The following is a 19,092-nucleotide window of genomic DNA, read 5'->3' on the forward strand; positions in this document are numbered from 1 at the left end:
AGATGAGGTACAGGGCAAGGATGTTCCCTCTTACCACTCCTTTTCAACACTGTACCAGAAATCCTTGCTAATGTAATAAGGCAAGAAAAAGAAATTAAAAGTATACAAATTGGGAAGAAAGACAAAACTGTCTTTGTTCAAGATGACATGATCATCTATGTAAAAACTCTGAAAGAATAAGCAAAATCTCCTGAAATTAATAAGCAGTTATTAGTGACGTTGCAGGATACAAGATTAATATACAAAAGCCGATTGTTTTCCTATATACAGACAATGAACAAGTGGAATTTGAAATTAAAAACACAGTATTATTTACATTAGCACCCTTGAAAATGAAACACTTAGATGTGAATCTAAAAAAATATATATAAGATCTATGTGAGGAATACTACAAAACTGATGATTGAAATCAAAGAGGAACAAAATAATGTTCATGGGTAGGAAGACTTAATATTGTCAAGATATCAGTTCTCCAAAATTGATCTATAGATTCAATGCAATCCCAATCGAAATCCCAGCAAGTTATTTTGTGGATATCGACAAACTATTTCTAAAGTTTATATGGAGAGGCAAAAGACCCAAAATAGCCAACATGGTACTGAAAGAGAAGAACAAAGCTGGAGGATGACATACTTGACTTTAAGACTTAGTATAAAGCTACAGTAATTAAGACAGTGTGGTGTTGGAGAAAGAACAAATACATCAATGGAACAGAAAAGAGAACTCAGAGATAAACCCCATAAATACAGTCCACTGATCTTTGACAAAGGAGCAAAGACAGTCTCTTCAACATATGGTGCCAGAACTGGACATCCACATGCAAAATCATGAATCTAGACACAGACCTTGCACTCTTTACAACAATCAACTCAAAATGGGTCATAGACCAAAATGTAAAATGCAAAACATCTAAAACTCCCAGAAGATAACACAGAAGACCTAGATGACCTTGGGTGTCATGATGCCTATTTAGATACAACACCAAAGACACAATTCATGGAAGAAATAATGATCAACTGGACTTCGTTGCAAGTAAAAGCTTCTGCTCTGGAAAGACAAGATCAAAAGAATTTGAAGACAAGCCACAGACTGGGATAAAATATTTGCAAAAGACACATCTGACAAAGGACTCTTATCCAAAATATATAAAGAACTCTTAAAACTCACCAATGAGAAAATAAATAACTCAGTTAAAAAGTGGTCCAAAGACTGGGTGTCATATAAGACTGATGAATCACTGAACTCTACCTCTCAAACTAATATACTATATGTAGATTGAATTTAAAGAAAAAAATTTTTTAAAAAAGTGGGCCAAAGACCTTAACAGGCACCCCACCAGAGAAGATATAGGATGCCAAATAAGCATACAAAAAGATGCTCTGTGTCATATGTCATCAGGGAAATGCAAATTAAAACATCAGTGAGCCACCACCACACATCGAGAAGAATGGCCAAAACCTGGAACACCAAGAACACCACATGCTGGTGAGGATGCAGAGCTCACTCACTGATGGCTGGAATGCAACATGGTGTGGCCACTTTGGAAGACAGTTTGGCGGTTTCTTACAAAAGTGTGCATACTCTTACATACAATCCAGCAGTCATGCTCCTTGGCATTTACCCAAAGGAGCTGAGAACTTATGTCCACACAAAAACCTGCACGTGGATGTCTATAGCAGCTTTGTGCATAATTGCCAAACTTGGCAGCAACAAAGATGTCCTTAGGTGAGTGAATGGATTAATAAACTGTCTATATCTAGACAATGTAATATCATTCAGCACTAAAAGCAGATGTGCTGTCAGGCTGAAAAGACATGGAGGAACCTTATATGCATATCACCAAGTGAAAGAAATCAATGTGAAAAGGCCAATATTCTATGATTCCAACAAAATGGACATTCTGGAAAAAGCAGAACTATGCAGACAACGAACAGATCAGTGACGGCCAATGGTGGGGCTGGGGGGTGGGAGCGAGACAAATAAGCAGAGCATGGAAGATTTTAAGGGCCATGAAAAATCCTCCGCGTGATACTGTAATAGATGGACACACGTCATCATACCTGTGTCCAGATCCACAGGACGCACGACAGCAAGTGTGACCCTAACATACACGACGGACTTTGTGTCAGTACAATGCATCAGTGCAGGCTCATCCTTGGTAAAAAATATACCACTCCGGTGATCATGGGGGTGGGATACACATGTGTGCGGCAAGGGATGTACAAAAAATCTCTATTTTCCACTCAATTTATCGTATACCTAAAACTGCTCTAAAAAACTAAGTATTAAAAAAAGACAATTTGGGGGAACCTGGTGGCTCAGTTGGTTAAGCATCTGACTGTTGGTTTTGGCTCAGGTCATGATCTCAGGGTCATGGGAGCGAGCCCTGTGTGAGACTCAGTGCTGGGTGTGGCATCTGCTTGAGCTTCTCCCTCTCCCTCTGCCCCTCCCTGCTGGCCCCCAACCTCCCTCTCTAAAGAAAATAAAAATAAAAAATAAAAGAACAAGATACTTCCATGCGTGTCAGCCTGTGAATACCTTGAAGACATTAAAAGAAAAAAAAAGGACAATGCAATTAAAAAGTGGACAAAGGATCTAAGGGGAGGTCTCTGCAGAGATCTATAAATGGCAATCCGCACATGAAGTCGCTCCGTATCATGAGTCACTAGGGAAATGCAAACCCCAACTACGAGACTCCACTTTACCAGGGGGATGGTGAGGACCAGAAAGACAGGGGACCGCAACTTGACCCACGCTGGCGGGTACGCACTGCGTCCCCAGAAGGTCACGCCCAGAGTTACCATCCGGTCCGGCAGGGCCACCCCTAGTGCGACCCAAGAGAGACGAAAACACGCCCCACAGAACTCGTACCCAGTGTTCGCAGCAGCGCCATTCCTAAGAGCATGGCCGTCAAGGGCAGAAAGGACACGCACAGTGTGGTCTGCCCACAGAACGGAGACACGAGGTCCCGACCGAGGCTATGGTTCTGGGGGGGCCCGCAAGCATGAGCTGGGCTCGTCTCCCGGGGGGCATTCACTGGAACCGTGCCGGACAGGCAAAGCCGCGGAGACAGAAAGCGCATCAGCGGTTGCCAAGGGTGGCCAGGAAGTGGGAAGGGGCTGCTAGTGGGTGCTAGGGTTCCTGTTCGGGGGATGAGAGTGTCCTAAAATTGGCTGCGGTGACGGCTGTTCAGCTGTGTGCACTAAAAACCACCAAACTGCACATTGTAAATGGGTGAACGGTATGGCACGTGAATTATATCTCAACCAAGTATTTCTTACACACACACACACACACACACACACACACACACAGCCCCGGGGGCCTGGGAAGGGGACTGGCCCCTGGGAAGACGCTCCGGCTCCGCAGCCTGGGAGCCTCGTGACCTCGGACGAGGACTCTTCCCGGGCCAGTTTCTGTTTCTGCAGCATGTCGGCCCTATGACCTAGCTCACAGAGTCAAGCTAGTGAAAACAAACCCCGGGTGTGAGCACGTCTGGCTCAGGACAAGGTGTGCAGCAGACCCTCTACATGGGCTAAAGAAATAACCCAGCACCTGAAAGGAACTTGTCAGCGACAGATGCAAGGTGCTTGCAGGATTTCATGCACAAAATTGTAACACGTAATCAGAAATAACCCACGTTCAGTTTCATACTTTGCTTTCCAAAGACTCACTTGAGCTCAGTGCCCCACTGTTTGAAAGAGAAATTAATGGAATTTGGGTGCCCGGGGGCCGGCTGGTGAGCTGCTGCCTCTCCTACCAGCCCTCCGGGGGTGGCTTCCACAGCGAGGACATTCCTGGCTTTCTCTGCAGAAGCATCCGGATGTGAGCAAATTACATCTGAAAGACAGGCAAACAAAGGTCAGTCCTCAACGCTTCCATGTGGAACTCCGTATCCTATGTGAGACACGGACCCGCGCACAATCAGCCACGGGACGGGACCCGTGGTGGCATCAGCGTTCTGCAACTGTTTTCACCTCAAGCACCTCCATGTTTGTGAGGTGCTTCAAAGGCCCCAGGGCCGCGGTCCCCTGCGCGGTCTCGCAGATGAGCAAAGCGGCAGGAAGCTGTGGCCAGGGTCCACTCGCCTGTGCTGATAAGGGACAACTGGGGTCATTATGTAGAAAAGCAAAGTGCAGATCAGATCATACGAACACTCTGCCTCCACGAAAACGGGCGAATGGGAGTATTCCACACACATTTGCTAACATCGGCAGTGGTGACCCGTGGAAGCAACTTCGCACGTCCCAGAGGAGCGGCTCAGAAAAGGCAAACACTGGCGCTAAAGCGCGATCACATCTCAGAATGGTTTCAAAACGTAAGCTTTTGAAATACCGAATGTTGAAACGGTTGATGTGTAGGATTTGCTTTAAGATAAGAATATCTGGTTATTTAACAGTAATATTTGCTTCAAAATAACAAAGTGGGTAGGGGTGTCTGGGAAACCAGGTGGGTCCATGAGATAGTAATTTTGGAAATCACCCAGGAAACGTGGGGTAATATTACAGGTTCTTTCTTTGCATAAAACTCCCCGTAATAAGAACTTCTTTTAACATTCTGAAAAAATGTCCCCAGCTACAAATACTTTGTATTCTCCACAGTGGATCCTCTCCCTGAGAGCAGAGCATGTCTGTAAACAGAGGCCAGCCTGCCCTACACGTCCCTTTCACAAAGTGCCCCTACTCTGGCCGCATCGACCCTCACTCTCCCTGTGAAGCAAAATCAGAACAGCGTGCTGAGCACGGACACCGAGGAAAATGCGACTTCTCGTGAGAGGAGCGTCGGATCCGAGCTGCTCAGGACGGTGTCCGCGGAGGGCCGCAAGCGCCGGCAGGGGAACCAACCTCACCCACGGGCCCTTGCAGCAGAGGTGGGGCACCAAGTGACCAGGTAGCGTGGGAGGGGCTCTGAGAACTCGCGGGGAAAGCACACCGCGTGTGACGGAAAGAAGTGAGGGCCGTGTCTGTCGGGGGAGCTTGGCTGTGGCCCAGAGCGGGGTCCTGAGTGGGAGAAGCAGAAGGGGCACTGGGAGAGAGATCAGATTCCTGATTCTTGGTTTGAATTACCACCCCACGGTGAGCACGGTGTACAGCCAACCACGAGAACACACATCTAGGAAGGACACATAAAGTAACAGAAGGTCACGCAGAAGCAGGGAGCCCCTGGAACCCGGAGCCTGGGACCTCAGAGGGAGCGGAGGAAGGACCCCGCCCACGGCTGCAACCACGGCAGCTCCTCTCCCCTCCTTCAGACTGCAGCTCCCGAGATTTCACTTGGAAAGAGTTCCAATAAACAAACAACAAGGTCAAGCACTGGGAACCAGGTCCAGCTCCGCGGCCCTCACAAGACAGACCCCACACAGCAGGTGCCGTGACCATCCCTGTGAGGACGGGCGGCCAAGCTCGGGCTTCCCAAGGGCTGGTCCTCGCAGAGCTCACAGCGAAGCTCCACAGGCTGGGCCAGGACGTGGACGTGGGGCCTGGGGCTCCTGCCTGCTGCGCTTGGGCCAGCCTCTTGAGAGCTTCTGTGGGGCTGGGGACAAGGTGAGCGGCGGCCCCGCTGTGGGCGCCAACTGTCAACCGCTCTTGTGAAGCACCTCCTGCCCAGAAAACCCCAGGCCCTGCGGCCCCCCTGGGCTGGACTGCAAATGCTTCCTGAGGACAGCGAGGCGCAGGGGCCTGCTGGAGACAGGGATCCAGGGGCCGGGGAAGGTGCTGTCAGAACACACCATCTCCAAAAGTTATTACTCCATGTGAAAAAGCAGCAATTCCCCATTTTTGCTATTACTGTCATTTTGCCTTGTCTTTGGTTTTTAAATGACTGCGTGACCGTTACTTAATTAGAAGCAGAGCCGCTGGCGTCTCCCGCATCCGCACATCCGGATTCGGGAGCCGCCCGGACGGGGACACAAACTAGGTCACAGCAGGGTTTCCCTGCGGTCCTGCCGGGAGCCACGGGACCTGCCAGCCTCAGTTGGGAAACCATCTGTGCTCAAGCCTGATGGCGTTCAGACGCTCTCCGCTCCTTTCCAACATTTTCCAAACGCAACTCCGACGCGTCCTGACAGCAGGGCTCCCTCTCCTCTCCCGCTGCCTTGACCCGGCCAGGACGCTGGGCCGTCCACGAAAGGGGGACAGCCACGGGAGAAGGCCCTTTCCACAGGCGGCACGGAACATGTCTCTGTGGGAGCCGGAGGACAGAGCAGGCTCAATGGGAAAACGTTTCTGTCCCCTTTATCAGAGTGAGTTTTAACCCAGATGATGGAGGAGCGATCAGAGCTGGAAGAAAATCTCCTAAGCGGGGGCAGAGTGCATGCCCAAGCACCAAAAAGGAGGGGCTCTCTGGGCCCCCAGCAGGCTGGCCCACGCATCCTGCCCGGCTGCTCCCGCCATGGGCATAAGCCTTGTGACCAGCAGCTAGCAGAGAAGAGGGGCTCATACGCACTGGGGAACCCGACCATGGACGAACAAAAGACGGAGTGATGAGGAGCTGGGGCAGGAGGCCCTATACTTCCCCGCAGGGCTCATGGGTCTCCCTTGTGAACTACCTCCCCTGCCACCTACCTTTAAGAGACCCCAGAGTCGGGTGGGGCCCACACCTGGCAGATGACTTCCCTCTCCTGCCTGTACCACCTCCCCACCTTCTGCAAACTTTTCAGACCCCAGCCTCCGCACCAACATGCGCCCAGCTCACCTGCACCCCCTCCGCCCCCAGCATCACCAACCCAGCTCACCTACACCCCCTCGACCCTCAGCATCACCCACCCAGCTCACCTGCACCCCCTCCGCCCTCAGCATCACCCACCCAGCTCACCTGCACCCCTCCGCCCTCAGCATCACCCACCCAGCTCACCTGCACCCCCTCCACCCTCAGCATCACCCACCCAGCTCACCTGCACCCCTTCCGCCCTCAGCATCACCCACCCACATGGGGCAGGATGCAGACCCAGGTGCTCACCTGCACACCCTCCGCCCTTAGCATCACCCACCCAGCTCACCTGCACCCCCTCTGCCCTCAGCATCAATCCAGTTCACCTGCACCCCCTCTGCCCACACGAACACCCACCCAGTTCACCTGCACCACATTCTCCTCCGCCCATAGCCGGGCTTCAAGGAGGCCCCTCCCAGGTACAACTAGAAGCCATCCTCACACACTTTCTCAGCCTGATGTGAGGCCACAAGGAGCCTCAGAGGACATCCTGTTCACACATGGGGAAATGGTGTGTGCCCAAGTCCTGTGAGCTCTCCCCACTGGGACCGGCTGCCCCTTGGGCACCACGCGAGAGTCACCGAGACGTACACTTCCAAACAACATGTAGCATTTGCAGTACTTTACAAATGGGGTCACAGAGAGAAGCACAGCCTCTCTGATCAGCTCACCAGGTGACATGTGAAACGAGTACGTGGAGCCGCCACAGTCTGCCGGGCTGGGTCTGCATCCTGCCCCATGTGGGCCTTCCCTCTGCCAGCTGCAGTCCTTGCACAGACCGTGGGGCCAAAAGGAGCAGCTGCCACCCGCCCGCCCAAGAAGGAAGTGTGTGGTCTCCCCTCAAACCATCCTGCCATTTTCTGCAGGAAGCACCTGCCGTGCTCTAACAGGTACTTGGGCACTCAAGAGCCTGTGACCATGCTTCCGTGGTCCCCAACTTGCAGGAAGTCTCAAAAGACAAGGTGTTGTCATCCCTGGCTGTTTGCTTATCAGTCTACATGGGAAGTAAGCTCAGCAAAACGAACTGCGTGCAGCTCCTGGAGCGGGGCCGTCAGCCTCCTGTGCTTGCTTCCTGTGGTCTGGCTGTCTCATGCCTGGCAGCTGGGAAAGGCTCTGAACCCTGCACTTCGTCTTCGCCAAGTATTCCTTTGTGTGGAAACTAGGTCTTTACCATACAGGTGCGGGGACGTGCGGGGTCCGTGTGCATGCGGCACAGCGCTCCCGTGGGGTGTAGCCAGGCGGGGACGTGCGGGGTCCGTGTGCGTGCGGCACAGCGCTCCCGCGGGGTGCAGCCAGGCGGGGACGTGCGGGGTCCGTGTGCGTGCGGCACAGCGCTCCCGCGGGGTGCAGCCAGGCGGGGACGTGCGGGGTCCGTGTGCGTGCGGCACAGCGCTCCCGCGGGGTGCAGCCAGGCGGGGACGTGCGGGGTCCGTGTGCGTGCGACACAGCGCTCCCGCGGGGTGCAGCCGGCCAGGGACGTGCGGGGTCCGTGTGCGTGCGGGGCCAGGCTGCGGGGAGCAGGCAGGCGGAGACGTGCAGAGTGCAGGCAGGCGGAGCAGACAGACACAGCCAAGCCATCCCTCCTGTGCAGCCTGACGAATGTCAAGCGGCAAATCCCAGTCACGACACAACAGACCCCTATGCAGAGGAGGCGAACTCTGGAGAAGGAATGTTCCCTAGGCCAGCCGTAGGCCAGCGGGTGACAGTGCTGCTCCAGGGCTCCCTGCAGCTGCCCTCCTCGCAGCTTCCTTCCTCACAGATGCTGCTGTGGACGGTGGCCGTGCGCCCTGCCTCCCCGCTCCCTCCCTGGCTCGGGACGGCCACGCGCCCACCCCCTGCGAAGGAGGCACAGACTGAGGGCGGGGGCCGCCTCGTTTCCGAGCCCCGGGGCACCGGCAAGAGGGAACTGGGAAAGTCCACCCACTTGGGACTGACGGCGAACAGCGCCTCAAGAGACAAACACATCCCTGTGAGTCAGGTTCCCCACTGACTGCAGCTGAACGTAATCCTCACCAACTCAATTTCAACATACTTTTACATGTAATGCAGTCGCCCATCTGCCCCTCATGACAGGACTGCGAGGGCTGGACAGGTGGTTCGCATTCCAGCCCCCTGCCGGGCCTCCCCTCCCTCCCACCTGACCCACCTCCAAATCCTCCAGCCCTTCCACCATGGCCCTGCCCCCCCGCCAGAACTGTGGCCACCATGGCTTCCAGCCCGATTGCAGCCTCATCCCACTGACCGGTCCCCTCCCCAGCACTCAGCACATCCCAGCCGTCGCTCACCCTGCTCTCCCTTGTCTGGTGGTGCCCCCCCGGGTCTGACCTCCGACCATCCATCCTGCTTCCTCTCTGGCCTCTCGCTCCCGCTGGACCTCCTTCTGCATCCCTGGCCGGCCTCATGGCTGCGCCACGCTCCTCAGAGCTGCCCGCACCGGCCTAGGCCCCTCACCCGGCCATGCACTCCTCGAGAGCACAGACTGTGACTTCTCAGTCCTTAGACCCCACCACCCAGACCACAGACTGTCGGAGTGGGGCATGCTCTCCATCCCGCTGATGAGCAGACCAAGGCTCAGACAGACAGACGCGCCAGGGGCAGTGGAGCAGGGCTCGGCAGACTTGCCGGCGGCCCAGGTGGTAGTACCTACTTTCAGCTCGGGGCCCCAGGGCCGCCTCAGCGGATGGAGCTTCCTCCCAAGATGCACAACCGCCTGCCCACCAGAGCTGTCCACTCCTGCGACGTCAGGGCCCACGGGTGCTGGCGGGACAGCATGGGACGAAAATGAGAATGCCCCAAACAAGGGGCAACGAGGTCAGAAGACGAGAAAAACTTTATTTTTAATACAAATCTGAGTTACAAACACCCTTTGGTCTAGCGCCCTGGGTCTGTCAGACGTACTCCGTCCTCAGAATAAAGGAACCAGGGCATCGTGCTGGCTTGGTCACTAGAACGTGTACCCCTCCATCTCAAGGCTGAGCTCCACGTTGGGCGTGGAGATTATAAATCACTAAACTTTAAGACTAAAGGAACGGACAGACGGTGTGTGCCCCACCCCCGAGGCACCGGCGGGGTCACGAGTGTGCTCAACAAGACTGAGTCATGCAGCTGCTTCTGGTCAAAACCCCTAGGAGAGCGGCTTTCAAACACCCGGCAGAACTGTGCACGAACACAGAGGTACCCCCTTGGCTCTCGGTGTCCTCAGGGTGTGGATGCCCCTGAGAACATGAGGACCTCACGGGAGTGCGTGTGGACAGGTGTGACCATGTCACTGACCGCGGGGTCTGGCTGTAGACCCTGCTGTGGCTGTCGAGCACACGGTGGGCAGGGCAGCAGGGGCCTGCAGGGGTGGGGCTCTGTGGGCATCTGCTTCTGGAACAAGGCGGCTGTGGCTTGCAGGGATCTTGACGGAGCCTGTGCTCTGGGGAGCAGAAGGTCCCGTGGGTGTCAGGAAGTGCAGACCTCACCTCTTTGTAGGTGAGAGAACCAGCCCTCACTGGCTGGGCCCTGACGTGTGCACCTGTCAGCCTGACTTCAGGACCCCGTGGCCTGCCCTCTCCCATGAGGAAGGCAGGAGCCCCAGCACCGGCCCAGCACACAGCCCCGGCATGGACGGTCAGCAAGAGAATGCTGCTCAACACAACCCAGCACGAAGATGCCGTGGTGTTTCACTGCCTCGATATTCAAACAAAAAGACCCATTATCTCTACAATGAGACTGGGAATTAGCAAGAGTTGTTGAAATGCCACAAACCTAGAATAAAATCGAATTGGTTAAAGTCTCCTTGGGGAGATGTCGGGAGCACAGGCTTTGAGAACAAAGCGCGTACAAATGTCTGTGAACGCATTGGTGGGGCGGGGGGCGGGTGCTTCACCTTAGTGGAGGGGGGGCACATGCAGGCAACACAGGGGTCATCATCAGGCTTGAATACGACTCCATACATGGAAGCCCCCGGAAAGCAGGGACCACCACCGTTGGAAAGAGATCATTGCTACTTTGGTTCAGAACGTCCATCCAGCTGACCTGCCGTGGAAAACGGCTGTGCACGAGGAACAGACGCGGGTCCCCCCACCTGTGACTTACCTGAGTTATCTCTGGCTACAAGACCCTTAGAGAAATCCCCCGGGGTCGGGGAGGCCCTGCTGTCCCACTTCACCATGTCCAGACTGCTGCAATACTCCCACCGCTTCTGCTGGAGCTCCTGCAGCCAGTAGGTCATGAGCTGACGATTAGGAGCCTGCAAAGACGGAAGCGGAGAGAGCGTTACGGCCACACCGTGGGACGGGCGGACGCGCCCTGCCCCGTGGACGGTGCTGGTAGGAAGCACAGGTCAAAGACTTCACCATCGGGACAGGCAGCCACTGCTCATGCAAGCGGGCGGAGCAAACAGCAAGGACAGCGGGAATTCAGCCCTGGTGAGAAACCCTCCTGCCTGTGGGGCCTGGAATTCCAGGACCACAGAACACCGTCCGCAGATGGTTTCAGGACGGCTGATGTTCTCGCTGACCCTGCACGCGGGGCACGCACAACGTCCGTCTAGAGAGCTCACACCTCGCTCAGGCAGGGGTGGAGTCCGGGCCTCGCCATGTCGAATAACCGTATTTCCACCTGTTAGCCTCTGGGAGGGCGCCAAAGGACACGGCAGGCTGGAAACCAGAGGGCGTGTCGGATGGGTAAAACTTTTTAAAATTGACACCAAGTGCCGGGAAGGGTGCTGGGCAGCAGGCCCTGTCGAGAACCTCTCCCAGTGCCCCCACATGGCAGGCACACGACAGATCTGCTTGAACGGGAATCCTCGGTTTAAAGGGGAAAATCTGGCCGGGGAACAGTTAGCAACCTTGTGATCCTCTCTCACTAAATTCCCCAGGCAAAAACAAACATTAAAGTCACATGCTTTCAATGTCTGACCTGTTATTCATGTTACAGAAATCTGGTCAATACAGCAGGGAAAACCGCCTCGAGGCAATGATTAACTGGGGCTCCTTCCCCTTTTAAAAATCTGGAAAGCGCTGAAAGCATGTCGATGTCGATCCTGAGCAGACCTCGCCCCGACCTGATTAGATCACAATCACTAACGAGGCTCTCGGTCGCCCCGGGTTCAATCTGGGTTCAACACAGAAAGTCCCTCCAGATCTGCCCAGCACAGCCTCCACTGGACACACGAGGCCACAGAGCACGGGAAATGCAGCGGGCGCCACACGACGGAATACTCTGGATACATCACATTATCTCACCTACACTTGAAAACTTAAAGCATGGGGGCGCCTGGGTGGCTCAGTCGTTAAGCATCTGCCTTCGGCTCAGGTCATGATCCCAGGGTCCTGGGATCGAGCCCCACATCGGGCTCCCTGCTCAACAGGGAGCCTGCTTCTCCCTCCGGCCTGCCGCTCCCCCTGCTTGTGCTCACGTTCTCTCTCTGACAAATAAAATCTTAAAAGAAAAAAAGAAAACTTAAAGCATGTATATCATGGTTCATACCATGTGTGTCTCAACTGTGCTACTCTGGACTGTGATGGTAAATGCAGACCATTTTGGGAGCCAAGGCTGGTAGGAAGGCCACCGGGTGGGAAGCAGCCTTGGGGATTGACGTGGAGGCCAAGGGCATCAGGCAGCCTCCACTTCTCCCCTCCCACAGGACTACAGGACTCAAGGTGACTTCTTTGTCCTTTAACCATGGAGATGCCAACGCTCTTTAGGGACCAACGACGAGTCCGGCTAGTCTGGCTGATGGCTCACAGTTTCAATACCTCCTCTGCCCTTCTCCAATGGGGCAAGTAGGACCCTCAAGCGATGTGACATCACAGAACATCATCTCCATGAGCCCATCACCAGGAGTGCCCTTCACTGAGCCCCAGCCCAGCTGAAGCCTATCACCACCGCACCGTATCTGCCTGGCACCTGCCAGCCAGAGGGATGGGCAGCAGGACTGGGAGACAGGATCTGCCCCCTACCCCCAATTTACAATGCTCTAATCCCAAATTCTGGAGAGCCAGATGGGCATTCTAATCATGGTGGAAGGCGCAGAGCCAAGGCTCAGCTCAGCAGGTGCCTGTGGGAGCCAAGGGTCCAGCAAGAGGCCAGGTACCAGTATCTGCCGTCAGAAGACTTGCGAGGGCCATACCCTAGGTCTCCCAGAACACTGTCTCCCCAACTCCTATACATCCTTCAAAGCCCAATGCAAATGTTACCTCCAGAAGAGATTTCCACGACCTGAGCCTGCATGTTCTCTCTATCCTCTGAACGGGATGACGCTGCATACCCCAGGTCAGCTTCCCACAGAGGGCGGCACACGCCTCATGTGCCCCTCATTAGCCTGAGTTCCCTGAAGGCAGAGGTCAGACCTGCTGCTCTCAACGCAGTCCAAGATGCCTGACGCACTCAGATATCCGACTCTCCCCTCGTGTCTAGCTGCTCCCACTGCCCCAAGGCTGCTAATCCCAGTCCCAACACGAGCCACACAGAACATCTTGGAAAGCTATTCTGGTGGTCCCTACCCAGCCACACGAGCTGTGGGCCAGGGAACAGACTTGCACTGGGCGGGCATGGTCCTGATCTGAGACATCTGCTGCATTTAGGTGCCATGTCAGATCAGGTCAGAGAATGAAAACAGGCCACCCACATCCAGCCGGACGTGAACTTGAGTCCTCAGTGGCTGAGAAGAACCACACGGTGCCCCAGCTGCTCCCACAGACTCAGTCCCCAGGCCTCCACCGGCCCCAAACCCAGAAGCCCACACTTGGGGAGAAGGGCCCCAGCCCCTGCCCCTTCCCCTGGACACTCCCCCAAGCCTGGCTCTCTCCCTGGGGCGCAGAAAAGTCCTATAATAAGGTCATCTGGCCACAAGTGAGTTCATTCAGGGCCCACTCCCAGCAGGTGGGCGTGTTCCTGGGGGAGGGGCTGGTATAGCGGCCCAGCAGCATCATGGGCGTCGGGCGCTGTCCCCACATTCCCGCCATGCGACCCCCTGGGCCAAGCTCTGCACCCCGGGTTCCCCGGCCCTGTGGGAAGAAACCTCCACCCATCGAACCTCAGCACACGGAAGAAGCCGCACAAAGCTCATCCCCTTTGACCCAACGTCAGTCCTGAGCATCTATCTGAAGTAATCCAAAAGAAGGAAAAGGGAAAAATGCCACATACACAAAAACGTTTGTTCATTTGCTCGGCAAATATTTACCAAGCGCCTAACTTAGGCCAAGTGCCGCCATCCACGCCGGGGACACAGAACTGGGTGCGACCGGGTTGATTCTTGCCTCAGCCACACCCAGTGAGCAAAGGGTTTCCTTTCCAACAGCAATAGACAGCTAGAAAAACACGTTCCTAATTTCAACCAAAATACAAAATGCCTGGCCTAAGAAACCCTCGTACATTACAGAAACTTTCCAAAAATCCAGTCAACATTCTAAAGTAAAACTCACCTAAATTTCAACCTTCAAGAGTTCTGGACAAAACAAAGGAGGCGTGGGGCTCTGGCCTTCCAAGCAGGGAGGCCATGAGGAAGGCGCAACTGGCCCGGTGTGCGTCCGGGACTCCAGCGGGGAGCCGAGCAGGTATCGAATGCAGCATCCCAAACAAGATCAGAAGGAGAAGTAGTCATTATTAAACAATGGCCTTAGGACAACCGGTTAGAAATTTGCAAATAAAATGAATTCAAATTTGATTCCAGATTTGAATGGCCATAAAAGTCGTTTAAAGCACCCAAAGAAAATGCCTACGTAATTACGTTTCTGTCTCTTTCTGCATCCCACAACAGCCACGTAGAATTCCGCGCTTTTCAAAGGTGCGCACAGCGGGTCTGACTCTGGACTTTAAACCCACTGAGTGGCAGGCGCAGTCCACACAGAAGCTTCCAGCAGAGATATGAGCTCCAGCACCGCTGGCGGCCACCACCAGGGCTGCGTGCACCTGGGAAGGCCAAGCGCTCTTCCGAGGCTGAGCCCCAGACTGAAGGCCAGAGGGACTGACCTTCGAGGGCTGCTTCCCGCACGCGGCCCCGGGAGCCGGCTCCGGGCAGGAGGTGTGGGTTTCACAGGGCTGATTATTCTCCCCAGAAACAAAGGGGAGGTTGCTGCTGCAACAATCCTATTCCCTTGGAATGGAAAGACCTTTCTAATCCCAAAAAGCAAGGCAGTAGAGAAAATGTCTGTCTGTCCAAAAACTCCACCACACCACCCAGAATTAAACGACAAATGACAAACGGAGACAGAGAGCAAACAACCTGCAGGGGGCGGAGGTGCATGCAGCCAGCACTCGTCCACGCCGCGAGGATCCCTGCCTGCCTGGGAGCTCCCGTTCACCTTCGCTAACAAATACCACAACATACTGTAGACTTTTACTTCAAATAATAGTAACAACCCACGTTTACTGTGCAAACTCTGCAAAACGCAGAAAAAAAGAGAAACTGACCGCAACCCTGTCACCAGACATGACGTCATGCACACTTCGCTGGGAGTCCTTCCAAACATTCTTCTGTCCCCAGACACCCATCCCGCTTTCCTTCACACAACCGAACACAACACACTGGCTGTGATGTGTCCACACGCTTGCAACAGCGCCAGGCATCGTCAGGGGCGCCATCACCACATGCCGGACAGTGGACTGAACGCGGGGCACACGCGGTCACTGGAAGCGCACAACTGCCAGACAGCAGTACCCACGTGCCCCCGGGGTTAGGCACCAGGGCTGGGAGCCGGACATCTGGGCTCACGCCCCGCGTGCCATGAGCGGGGGTTACAATGCCCCCCAGGAAGGCGTGAGCAACAACAGTAACGCACTTGCAGCCGCGGCTCTGAGGGTTAAGTCAGCTCATCAGGGCGCCTCCTCCCTGGGCATGGCGATCCGCATCTCCACCATCACCTGAGACCTCACAGTCGGTGCTGGCTCCGTGGAGATTCAGACCGGGGTCTGGGTTCCTTGCTGTCACACAGAGGAGGAGGGAGGAGCGCACGCCCGTCTTCCCAGCATCCCAGCAGGACTCAAGCTCCGCACGGTTTTCCCTGAATGCTGGGAGGCTGACCGTGAGCCTCTGTGGGCGTGCGGGGTCCTCGGCAAGGACAGCTGGTCTCCCCGCCAGCGCCGGCGGCCCTCAGGACACACAGCAGGGTGGGCACCGCTGCACTGGGTCAGGGAGAATGCTGCCACGGGTCCACAGGGGCCCCACGATCCCGCGCTGAAGACATTTCTCACAGACAGACTGCAGGGAGACCGCGCTCCAGCCCGAAGGAGTCACCAGCCATCAAGGCAAGGACCCCGTCAGTCTCTCCACTCGCGCTCCCTGGCTTTCTCCTGGCACATCCACCTCGGGCCCCACAGCAGCGAGCTGACGGGCCTGTCGACCTCGGCGTCCCCCTCCAGACCCAGCGAAGTCACGTGCGCCCCATGCTTCCAGACTCCCTGACGGCGTCCACAAGCCATGCGACCCGCATGCTAACCGGGCCCACGCTGCGCCTGCCCCTCCCACGCGCGCGCGCACACACACACGGAAGCCGGCTCAGCTTCCACAGCCCCTGCTGCACTAGCAACCACCTGCAAACTCCTACTTGTTGCCCAGTCCAAACACCCCCCAACCCAATCCTGCAGTGTGAGGACAGCACTCCAGTTGTCCAGACTCTGGGCTCCTCCCCAGAGGACCGCCCCCCCCCCCCCCATCTCTACGAGGAACAGCATGACCACCATTCACGGCAGGGCTACAGAAAGGAGGGTACACACGGGGGGGCGGGGGGCTCTGTGCACACACCTCACTCGGCGTGTTGCTTAAGAGGACCCAATGGCTGCTCATGGGGAAGGAATTTTGTTTCTTAAATCTGAAGGAGGACATCTGGATTCCCAAGACACATCTAAGCAATAAAAGCACAAGAATATCGTAAGCGGCCTGACGATACAACACTGATGAAAAACAGACCACAAGCCAGATCTGATAAATAACTTTAGGTTCCAAATTTTCTTTTGAATGTTTCAAAATCACGAGCCTGGGAAGAATCTCATGAGATCTGGCCCCGAACCAACGAAACAGACGGGAAGTCCTGTGTCTGAGCCAGCGGCAGACGCCGGGAAGGGAACCCGGGCAGGATCTCCAGGCCCGGCAGAGCGGGGAGCATCTGCACGGCCCTCCGTTCCTCCAGCGAGTGCCACGAGCTCTTACCTCTTCTCTTTTCAAACTATCTTAAAATCGGCATTTTCATATTATCTATCAAAATAGCTACACAATTGTAATCTCAATCCTTTCCAAAGGCTGAGCAAGAACCCAGACCCTAGGGGAGGTGCCCCGCCTGCCACCCACTCGGGAGGCGGAAGTCAGCTGGGGACTCCCATTTATCACTCAAGCACCCTCTTTTCAAAAGCAAATACGCTGACACAACTCACCTGTCCTGACACCTTCCCGGTGTTAACGGGTGTCCCAGAGACCGGCAAGCAAAGGTGATGACGGGGAGAAGGGGACCCAGACACAGAACAAGGTGAAGCACGCTCGCAGGAAAGGGGTCTCAAAGACAAGGGCTGTGGGGGGCTGGGCCAGGTGACAGACTCGGGCCACTCTGGCTCTGCTCTCCCTGCAGGAAGCCCGGTGACACAATGGGGGCATGTGGCCCCCAGTGGACCCGGCTGCATTCCCGTGGCTCCCTATCAGCCCTGCTGTTGCACAGTCGGGGAGAGCCAGGGCCTGTGAGATCAGGGGAATTAAAAGCTGCAGCAGCCGCGGGACGGTCCGCACCCCAGCCCCCCCGCCATGACGGTTCCCACACACTGCACGACGCTGCCCTGCTCCCGCGGGACGTGCTTTACTCAGACGCAAGACACAGGAAGGACTTCGTATGAAGGTTTAGGAACTGGGGTCCCAGGCTCCACGAGCCAGAGACCTGGGGGGCAGGGGAGTGTGGCCGCAGAGATCCACCGCCCTTCAAGCGAGTCTGCGGGGTGTCTGGGAGGCACCTGGTCTCCAACTGCCTCTCGGGCCAAGCTGGCATCTCAGGAATGGGTTGGGTGGCTCCTCGGCGTCATTCCGTAATTCACCCTTGGTTGGGTGAAATCTGGGGGCCCTCCAAGTCCTGACCAGCTATGCGGGGGTGGCCATGATGACGCTCTCCTGGAAATACCCCCAGGATGCCCACCAATGCCCCTGGAGGAGCACCAGCACGCCGTGCTGCCCAGGGACCGAGCGGCCGGCGCAGGAGACGCAAACCTCAGGGCCTCGGGGAATTGGGGAGAGGGTGACAGGCCCCAAACCAGTGCTATAGAAACTCAGAATGCAAAGCAGATACACAGAAACCACAGAGCGTTGGCCCAAGGATAAGGGGCTTGTGCCTCACGGGCATCCGCCCACGCGGCTGAGCTATTTCCAGTCCACACAGAAGGCCGTCACCGAATGGGCCCCTCTGTGCTCGCCGCGGAGGGAGCAGTCGCTCACAGTCCAGGGCAGCAGTGGTTCCCAGACACAGGCGCGCACACCTGCCACCGGAGCGTCAGGGGTGATAAGCGTGCTGCTCCCCAGGGCGCACCCCGCCTACCGACCGCATCAGGGTCACTGGGGCGAACCCGCCGTGTGCATTCTCCACGGGCTTTTCTCCTATAGCTGAGAACCATGGCTCTGAACAGCACGCTTCCTCCGAATGGCAGCCAGCCGCGAGCACTCTGTCAGCACGTCGCCCGGGACAGGAAGTGTGTGGGTGCGGTGCGAACCCGGACGCCAGGCGAGCGGGCACGGCTCACGGGACACCCCAGCTGCCAGGGGCCTCTCCCCCTCTGGCACACGCTGCCCAAGAGAAGGCTCCCGACAGGATGCGCACTTCCCGCTAAGCCAACCCCTCCTGGAAGCAGACCGTCTACACCGCTCACGTCTAATCCCCACGCGACTTGCCATCTTGAAGCTACACTGCAGCACAAAACGGGCAAATGCCCATTTTAGGTGCCTGTCCACCACTGACCCTGCGTGAGCCAAACTGCCTACCCACGGCCTAGAGCGGGAACACAAAGCAAACATCACCGAGCTGCTGGGTGAACAGGACACACGGTTCACGTATCCTCCACCACCCCACTGAAGGCCTGTTCCCTCGTGCTGGCACCCCGGGTCACGGCCCCTTCAGTTCCAACTCAGGGATAGTGACCCTTGGAGCAAAAGCGTGTAAGGACTCCCTCCAAGTCACTGAGCCGCTTAATGACAACGCCCCAGTCACAGCCCGGAACAGGCTGGGCAAGCTCCCCAAGGCCAGAGGCAACGGCTGACTCCTGCCAGGTGCCCGCCAGGGCCTCACGCCACAGAACTGGCCAGGCGAAGGGCTGACTGGCTGCATCGCGCCCAGGACAGTCAGGCCAGCCTGTCTGCCAGCAGTCTTCCCTGGACATCACAGAGCTGGAGGGGAAACGAAATAATCCCTCTAATCCAATATCTACATCTCC

At 55.9% G+C, this 19,092-nt stretch overlaps 1 protein-coding gene across 4 annotated transcripts in view; it reads right to left on the reverse strand.

Annotated features, from left to right (window-relative positions):
• The window catches only part of TBC1D2B (TBC1 domain family member 2B), a 61,476-nt gene that overhangs the window by 35,623 nt on the left and 6,761 nt on the right, over window positions 1–19,092 (reverse strand). For all 4 annotated transcript variants that reach the window (XM_027571606.2, XM_027571604.2, XM_027571603.2 and 1 more), the window contains exons 2-3: window positions 10,789–10,942; window positions 3,675–3,840 (exon numbers count right to left, since the gene is read on the reverse strand). In XM_027571606.2, the coding sequence (XP_027427407.1) occupies window positions 3,675–3,840; window positions 10,789–10,942 (320 nt within the window). The remainder of the gene's footprint in view (window positions 1–3,674; window positions 3,841–10,788; window positions 10,943–19,092) is intronic.

The sequence above is a fragment of the Zalophus californianus genome, chromosome 6 (assembly GCF_009762305.2).
Source record: "Zalophus californianus isolate mZalCal1 chromosome 6, mZalCal1.pri.v2, whole genome shotgun sequence".
NCBI classification, from domain to species: domain Eukaryota; kingdom Metazoa; phylum Chordata; class Mammalia; order Carnivora; family Otariidae; genus Zalophus; species Zalophus californianus.